The sequence below is a fragment of the Alosa alosa genome, chromosome 20 (assembly GCF_017589495.1).
Source record: "Alosa alosa isolate M-15738 ecotype Scorff River chromosome 20, AALO_Geno_1.1, whole genome shotgun sequence".
NCBI classification, from domain to species: Eukaryota; Metazoa; Chordata; class Actinopteri; order Clupeiformes; family Clupeidae; genus Alosa; species Alosa alosa.
Genome location: NC_063208.1, coordinates 28,224,434 through 28,233,652, shown reverse-complemented (window position 1 = coordinate 28,233,652; position 9,219 = coordinate 28,224,434). Strand labels below are relative to the sequence as shown.

Here is a 9,219-nt window from a genome sequence, read left to right as displayed (position 1 = left end):
AGAGAGGGATGGGCTAATAGTGGCGCCTGCGCAGTAAGTAAAGGGAGTACTGCTGCTGACGGCTAGAAGAAGGGAGAGGCAGCTAGAGCGAGACGGGCAGAAAGGGAACCCCGTCTACCTCCGTATTAAAATAAATCATTTAATTAAAAATTAAAAGGGAAAAAAATCCGCACAGCCGGAGCATCGTCGCCATCGCTGCCGCAGGCTGGCTGTCCGCCTGGCCATGCCAAGGACACGGCGATGTATTACTACTCCAGTCGGCCCAAAATGAGTGCCAGCGCAGCCGGGGCAGCGGGAGTGGGTGCTGGCGGGGCCAGGCGACTGCAGAACGGCAGTCGCTGCGCGGTTGGAGGCGGCTGCGGAGAGCTGGTGAACGGCGACGGGAGGTTTAGCGCCGTAGTGGCCACTGCTACTACCACCACCCCTACGGAATGCTGTGACACGGAGAGTTGCGTGGCGGAGGCCCAGACGAACAGCGACTGGGACAAAGCTTCTATTGCTGCTGCCTCTCCCCCCTGCACCAATGCGGAGCCGGGCTCCGGGAGGCAGAAAAAGAATAACAGCAGCTCCCCGAGCTTCTTTGTGAACGGCAGCACGGACGGCATTATCACGCGCGAGCGAGCGGGTGCGTGTGGGCAGTACGGGAATCCTGGTGGGCTCGGTGGTGGTTGCAGTGCGGTTGGCAGACAAAGCGATGGACCAGGAGAAGATAACGGCATTAATATTGATCACGAACCCGAAGGCTCAAGGTACGGGGGCGAGCGTCTGTGTTTTATGGTCCCTGCGTCTTCGAGAAGCGAGCGCAGAGCGTGCAAACCGCAAGCCCCGGTCACCGGGAGGAGGAACTATAACGTTAAAGGGCAGACCCAGACCAAGGGGGCTGCTGCTTCAATGACTGCCGCCGCAAGGTGTGGCCATCAAAACGCCGAATCGGCGAACAGTAAGCGCCGGGGATGCAGTTACACTCGCGCTTCCAAACGGGTGTGCTACGCAGGCACAGCCCGTGCGGGGGACTGCGGCAGCTTAGGAACGGGGAGTGAAACACAGCAGGATTCCGGTGACACGCCGCGGATTTTCCCCGAGAGTCACAGCAGTGGCGTGTCTGAAAAGAGCAACGGCAGGCAGTGGCTGGGATCGGAACAAGCAACTGAAGATGTCGGTGAAAAGTGTCAGATTAGGCGCACGAGCGCAACTGGGTCTCACAAATCCAATTCCACAGTGTGTCCGCGTGTGGCGGGTGACGCTAGTAATGTAAACAGCAACGACATGATGCCACCTTGCCAAACGTCAAAAGGACGTGTGAGACTGTACCGTGTGCGCTCATTCCTGGCCAGCACCTCCGGATATCACAACGGCCATGGAGAGAATGGACGCTACAACTTAAACGGGAGCAGCAGGCCCTCACCTCCCTCGCAAGACAAAGCCGTCCTACCCCGTAAGCACAGTTCCCCGGTGGCTGATATCAGCGAGCAGAGAGGGAACGGTGGCTCAAATGGGAGAGGGAGCTCTTCCCCAGACGCAGCGGTCGCAGAAATGCCAGGTGCGGACAGGTCAGATGCTGCTGAGGCAGAAGACACTCAGGTGAAACTGGAAGCCCAGGTGGAGCGGGCGTCAGGTGAAGCGAGCCGGCGCCAGGTAGAACTCGAGGAGCGCTCGGAGCGCGTACTTCGCCGCTTGCAGGCCGTGCAGGTGAAGCAGGTGGAGAGGCACGTGAGCCAGCAGCTGCAGGGCCTGAGCCGGAGGCCGTCGCAGGGATCCGGTGACCGGAAGCCTGCTGCTGTGCTGTCCCATAGCTCCCGGAGGAGAGAGCTCAGTCGGCTGGCGCACAGCTGCAGCGAGGTGCTCTCGGCGGCAGGGGGCGCTCTGGACTCGGACCATACGGCCAGTAGTTCCGGGGGAAGCAGCGAGAGTGAGGAAGACGGTGATGAAGATGAAGGATCAGTGATGAAAGGATGGACACACACGCGCTCCGCCAAAGCAGTGTGAGTGTCTCAGACCTGAGGTATCGATCAATATAGGCGTCTCATGCACACACACACACACACACACTGTCTGTCGCTGAGACACACACACACACACACACACACACATACATGATATGGATATATATATATAGATAGATAGATATCACATATTGGCCTACGGTAGGCCAATAGGCATGGTCACTGACATTTAAGATGAAAGGCTCGTTAGTTGACATTTGGCAGCATTTTAAAACACACACCCATAGACACACACACACACATACTCACACACACACACACACATTCATACACCGTAAATTCAGATGGTGCTATACCTAGGCCTATGATAATGGACAACACTGTACAGTGCACACACACACTTTCTGAGTGACATGATTAAAAATGATTTTTCACCCTCTGTCTGTGTGTGTCTGTTTGTGGTTGTGTGTTTTTGTGGTGTTGTCTGTCGTGTGTGTGTGTGTGTGTGTGTCAGGCGGCGGGCAACAGAGCTGCAGTGGGCTCAGGAGCGGGCGAGACTGGGCAGTAGGTGGGTCTGGCTACAGGCCCAGGTGTCCGAGCTGGAGTACAGAATCAGGGCGCTGACCGAGCTCTACACACATCTCCGCCAGGGCAAGGTAACCAACTGCAACCACTCATTTGTGTGTGTGTGTGTGTCTGCCTGTATCTGTCTGTGTGTGTGTGTGTGTGTGCGTGTGTCTGTGTGTGTGTGTGTGTGTGTGTGTGTGTGGGGGTGTGTGTGTATGCTCACTTAACATATTGTTTTGTTTGCATGTTTACATGTTCACTGTATTGAGTTTGACTGTGTTGATGAGTTGTGTGTGAGAGATGTTTTGTATTTTAGTAGGTTGGTGATGTGTTTTGAAGTATGTTGCTCAGTATGTGAGATGTTTTGTATCTGACTCAAGGGGTGAATGTGTGTATGTTGCACATACTTCTACTATTAGTATGTGTACACTGCCATTTTGTTCTGATATGAGTTTGCTGTGCATTAGCCTAATTTGAGTGTGTGTGTGTGCAGGTGCGCACTGGTCCTGAAACACCTCTCAGAGCCCCCAGACCTCCCCCACCACAAAACAGCGCCACCTGCAGGTAAGAACACACTGCATGTTTTTACACTAGCACTCACTCACTCACTCACTCACTCAAGCTGTCCTGCACTCATGCATGGACACTCCATGTCTCACTCAGTTAATAAAAAACAATGGATATTCTCAGTCAAAAGTGAATCTGTTGGAAGGAACTACAAAAATGGAAGAGATGTAATCAAATTTTTTGGCTGACACGGTCGATTTTCTGTTTACCACAATTCTGTCTTAATTTCTGCGTAACGTAACTGCATGGACGCCATGCTGTCATGTGTTCAACTGTGATTGGGGTCAGTTGTTATCTGGGAGTTGGATTAATGCCCTGCTTTCAGAAGGCCCAGTCCCTGACTGCACTGCTCGTCCTGTTCTCTCTCAGGTCCTCCTCTGCCGGTGAGCCTCTCAGGAAGACCAAGGCGGAAGACGCTGTCCCCTCTCCCCAACCCCCGCTAGCCTCCGCTGCTCGTGTCTGTCCGTTGCCACGACTACGGCGGCACAAGCTCCTTCGCCTGGAGGCATGTCCAGCCCTGGGTTTAAAGGTGACATTCACTCACTCTCTTACACACACACACACGCTGCTCACTTGTAATCAGAGGTGAAAGTATATGCACACAGCATTACACGCACACAGCATTACACACACACACACACACTGTATAGTATACAGTGTATACAGATCATATCCGCACACAGACAAAAAAGCTGTTTATAGAGTACACATGAAATGAATCCTTATGCATTATATGATAACCGGTAACAGCGGAGTGTGTAGTCCTGTTGCAGTTGTCTGCCATAGTGCAGTGTGATCTGATGTGGTTGTATGGTAGATGCTGCTATAGGTGCTTAGCCCTGAAAGGTGAGGGTTTTTGAACATTCTAACATAAGATTCCGTTCCGCAACAATTCAAGGTTTTACAATTTTATGTTGAATTCAGTGAACCCAGATATTCTTTAGAATGTTCATTTCCCAACATTCCCGTCACACCGGTGTGCCGCCAGCGTTGTTTAATAGTGCTACAACAATCAATCAATTAATCAAGTAATCACCAAATATTTTGATAATCAATTCATCAGTTTGTCATTTTTTAAAGAAAATATGATTAGCAGATTGCAGCTTCCTAAACTGTGGCATGCTGTGGTGGTGTGCGAGAGTGTTACCTTCTCTCTCCTGCGTTGTTACAGCCGGTGTTGTTGCCGTGTGTGTGCGAGCCTTCCGTGGTGTGTGTCCTGTGTGGCGGGGGACCGCCACGGCCTCCACCGGACCCACGGGAGTGTGTGGAACAGCGGCGGTCTCGGTTGGACCTGTGTGTGCATCCAGTTCTTACACTCCCTTCAGGTGATGATATACACTCATGTGTACACACACACACACACACAGAGTACAGAACAGATTGTATTTAGTGTATTTTGACCTAGTGTGGGTAAGACACTACCCAGACACTGCTCCGGGTGTGTATGTGTGCTCCTAGTGAGTTCACCACTCCGAGTGTGTGTGTGTGTGTGTGTGTGTGTGTGTGTGTGTGTGTGTGTGTGTGTGAATGTGAATGTGTGTACACTACCCCCGGATGGGTAAAATGCAGAGAACAAATTTCCTTCAGGATTTTCCTACAGGACTAATAAGGGATAACTTAACTTAAGACAAGAAATGCCTTCAGGTGATATACACTCACACACACACACACACACACACACACTGTACAGAAAGAAGAGATTTGGTGTATTTCGAGCTAAGGTTATTATTATTATGTGTAGGTAAAACAAGAAATGTAATTGACTGTGTCCGCTTACAAAAATTGACATATATTTGATCATTTTGAAAAGAAAGTGTGTAAACTGAATATTAAAATTAATTAGATGTATTTGATTTATAGATGTATTTATTTATATATAATGTGTGTGTGTGTGTGTGTGTGTGTGTGTGTGTGTAGACATTCCTTTAGTGGTTCAGTGTGGGACGTCCCCGCTGGTCGGCGGTTCCCAGAATGCATTGCGTTGGACGGGTGTGCCCGCCCATGCTGCTGGTGTGAGTAGGCGGGGCCAGGGAACTCAGAGGGCGGGGCGTGTGAGGAGGAGACTAATGTGTCCCCGCCCACCTAATACACTCCCCCCACTCCAACACAGTACAGGTGAGACACACAGGCTCCATCTCCATGTCCCCCTTCACGGACTTACACATTTGATGCGTGTTCCCTCTAACCCTGAAACGTTTGCAATACGTTGTTGGTGTTGTCAATGTAACGACAGGGCAAAGGTGCTGTCCCATTCCTGTTATTAGCAATTTGGACCCTTACAGCCTCTCAAACTCAATCACTTCTCAACGGATGCCAGTTACGTCTTTGAGGGTTCAGGGCTTGACCTTAGGGAGGACACCAAGAGACGCATCGTTGGGCTCAGTGGCATTAGCCTCATCCACCTCTCTTTCTCTCTCTCTCTCTCACACACATACACACACACACACACACACACACACACACACACACACACACACACACACACACACACACACACACACACACACACACACACACACACACACTCTCGTATGAAGGTGGAACCTGTGGCAGAAACTACAGAGGTGTGGTCAGTCCTGGACTGCTGAATCAGCGAATCACAGACCTCCCTCCCCTGTCAACCACTTCCCTAGTTCCAGGTACTTCCAATCAGGTAAGACGGTGCCCCAGGAGGGACAAAACACGTCACGGCAGCTGGGTTCTAAAACTCACCTCACATACAGCCCAACTAAGGGCCTGCAGCTGGTCTGTGAAACCAGTTGGCTCAATCTTTCTTATCTCTCAAGTTCACACTGTAATAGGTGTTATTGACTACAACAAAAAGAACTCCCTTTGTATTGTCAAAACATTTCTGATCATACCAATTGATCCTTACCCATTACATATTGTGCACAGACATGTTAGGCATGTTTGGCACAATACTGCAAATTAGGCTTTCAGATGACACTATGGACTGGAGTAAATACTATAACTGTGTTAAGACAAATGCCTAAGCCTTCTGTAAAGTATATCATACTCTGTGCTGTCACCAAAGCATTTCTGATCATACAAATAGTTGTAAATGCTAAATAATGGAGTGCATTTCCATAGGGCTTTTCTACTCCAAGCACTCTAAGCTCCTCAGTGTCATGCCTCACATTCACCATTCACACACACACACTCATACACCAATGGCTGAGGCTTCCATGGCAGACGCCAGCCTGCATATTATTGCGTATAATACACAGTCTCTGTTTATATAATATACAATGAATGTTTATCTGTTTATCGGATGTGTGTGTGTGTGTTTTGATCAGCCCTTGCGCAGGCGTCGAGGGGAGAGCTCTTTTGACATCGATAACCTAGTGATGCCCGTCGGTCTGGCAGGACTTGGAGCGAAGTGCAGAAACTCCAGTACAAGGAGATCATCACTCCCAGGTGTGTGCGCACACACACACTCACACACTTATACTCACTCACACACACACACTTATATTCACACACACACTTATATGCACACCCAATCTATCTATCTATCTGGACCAACACAACACAAGCAAATATCTTATCAATTTTGTTTGGTGTACATATTTATTTATTAATCTCTCTCTCTCTCTCTCTCTCTCTCTCTCTCTCTCTCTCTCTCTCTCTCTCTCTAGCTGGAGGGAACTGGATGATGAGAGGGAGGTGCCACATCCTGCTCTACTGGACTCCACACTCTCACACCAGCAGGAAGAGCCTCAGGGAGATGCAGAGTCAGAGGAGGTGTGTCTTTGCTGATAGGGATGTGTGTGTCTTTGCTGATAGGGATGTGTGTGTTTGTTTATAGAGGTAGGTGTGCGTGGGTGTTTGTGTGTGTGTGTGTGTTTGCTGATAGAAGGGAGTGTGTGTGTGTTTGTTTGCTGATAGAAGGGAGTGTGTGTGTGTGTGTTTGTCTTTGTTTTAGTGTGTGTGTGTTTGTCTTTGTTTTAGTATCCATTTACACAAAATATCACCATTGTGTGGAAATGAAGACCTCTCATGTTGTGTATTACTGACAATCAGTGTTTTTTAAAATGAGTATTATTTTGTCTCTTTCTCTCTCTTACACACACACTTTCTCTCTCACACTCTGTGTGTGTGGCAGGTGGAGGACATGTCTGATGGATCTTTCCTCAGTCGTCATGCTGTTTGTGAGAACAGAGAACGGGGTCGCTGGCGCAACTGGGCACACAGACGTCGCCGCGGCAGGTGAGACACACGCACACACACACACACACACACACAACACAGGGACATGCAGGATCAGTCGGGCCATAGGGAAACTCATCTGATGATGTTCACCATTGTGCCACAGATCTAACTGATCCCTGCTCTCTCTCAGGTCCTCTTCGTTCCACGGTGAGGGCAGGTGGAGCTCCAAGTTGCTGGAGGGGTCGCCGTCGTCTCCGGACCCCAGGCAGGGATACCCTACTGAGGGGGAGATCTCTCCAGCCAGCCCCTTCCCCTTCACAGACCCAGAGGATGCCAGCCTCTTCCTGCCTGAAGAGGAACAGCAGGTGTGTGTGTCTGCATGTACATGCTTGAGTGTGTGTGTACTTAAGTGTGTGTGTGTGTGTGTGTGTGTGTGTGTGTGTGTGTGTGTGTGTGTGTGTGTGTGTGTGTGTGTGTGTGTGTGTTTTCTTGTGTGGGTGTGTACATGTACATTTTAAACGATTAAAAGAGATATCATGTTCTAGTCGATTACAACAACAACAATACGTTTATATAGCGCTTTTCTCGACACTAAAAGCGCTTAACAGGGAAGGGGGGACGTCACTAACCACCATCAATGTGTAGCACCCACTGGGTGATGCACGACAAACTGGTGTTTACTTTTAACAAGCTTGAAGCCTACTTTCATATAAGCACAACGACACAGAACACAACCACAATTGTTTCAGAAAACCGGATTTTCTTGAATCTCCTATTCAGGCACTAGTACTAGCGCTACCACTATCTGACACAGTTTCACACAACCTCAGCAGAACAATCATGTAGTGTTCTCTAATGACAGGTGATGTTGCCATGGGAACGCCGGACGTTCCCGCTGTTGGAAGCGGAGCTCGCAGCGTTGCAGGAAGAGGAAGAGGAGGAGGAGCATTGTGAAGGCGAAGGCAGCGGACGTAGCCAGAGCACCGATTCAGGCATCTCTCTGGGCAGCCTGGAACTTTCCCCGAGGACCCCTCAGCCAGCAGCACCTCCCCCGGCAACCAGCTCAACTCAGGACCCTCCGTGCCCCGCGCGCTCCCCGATCCCCGCTGCCTTCCTCCCCCGACCCCCTCTCTCACCCCACACCCTACACCCTGCTTTCACAGTGAGACGCCAGTCTAGATCAGACGCTCCCTGAATGAGAACGCAGCCTAGCCCAGTCGAGGTCAGTCACTTCCTCTGTGAGAACCCAACCCAACACAGCCCAGTCTAGATCAGACGCTCCCTGAATGAGAACCCAACCCAACCCACCCCAGTCTAGATTAATCGCTTCCTAATCCAGAGCCATGGCCAGGTGTCGCCTGGAAGTCGGATCTAAACACCCTCAGCTCCTCACTACCAGTTCGACCCCCTACCTCACTTCTGTCCACACACACACACACCATAAAAAATACACCATACAAACACCAATCCTCTTTCTCGCTCTTTCTCTCTCTCTCTCTCACACACACACACACACACACACACACACACACACACACACATACACACTTAGTTGTTGCTTTCCCTTAATGTAGGTTGTGTGTGAGGGCACAAGTAGGGCACATTAGCTTGCTGGTCATGTTGAAGGACACCTATCCATTTGGCCAGGGTGAGTAGCCATGTGTTTCTGACCTCTTTCAGGCCATCTCCTACATCCTTGTCTTGGCACCACTTTAAGAGCCAGCCAGATCACAGACACAGCTCACTGGACCATTTTAACACCAGCATCATCATGACTTGGAACGGAAAAAGATGCTATGACTTTTTACAGGAGAAGCTCAGGGGTGCATGTCACACACACACACACACACATACACACTTAGTTGTTGCTTTCCTTAATGTAGGTTGTGTGTGAGGGCACAAGTAGGGCACATTAGCTTGCTGGTCATGTTGAAGTACACCTATCCATTTGGCCAGGGTGAGTAGCCATGTGTTTCTGACCTCTTTCAGG

At 50.0% G+C, this 9,219-nt stretch overlaps 1 protein-coding gene across 1 annotated transcript; it reads left to right on the top strand.

The window, feature by feature from the left end:
- The first annotated feature begins 26 nt into the window (after positions 1-26).
- LOC125284980 lies at positions 27-8,222 on the top strand. Its single transcript, XM_048229162.1, has 12 exons — positions 27-1,982; positions 2,458-2,599; positions 3,004-3,074; positions 3,447-3,606; positions 4,249-4,402; positions 4,995-5,192; positions 5,615-5,730; positions 6,374-6,494; positions 6,716-6,821; positions 7,183-7,286; positions 7,420-7,594; positions 8,092-8,222. Exons 1-12 carry the CDS (start codon positions 241-243, stop codon positions 8,093-8,095), a joined length of 3,093 nt encoding a protein of 1,030 aa, XP_048085119.1. The 5' UTR covers positions 27-240; the 3' UTR covers positions 8,096-8,222.
- The last annotated feature ends 997 nt before the right edge of the window (positions 8,223-9,219 follow it).

Coding starts and splice junctions, on each gene's coding strand:
- LOC125284980 (XM_048229162.1), top strand. CDS start 241: ATGTATTACTACTCCAGTCGGCCCAAAATGAGTGCCAGCGCAGCCGGG. Junction 2,600..3,003: donor CACATCTCCGCCAGGGCAAG/GTAACCAACTGC, acceptor GTGTGTGTGCAG/GTGCGCACTGGTCCTGAAAC. Junction 7,287..7,419: donor CACAGACGTCGCCGCGGCAG/GTGAGACACACG, acceptor GCTCTCTCTCAG/GTCCTCTTCGTTCCACGGTG.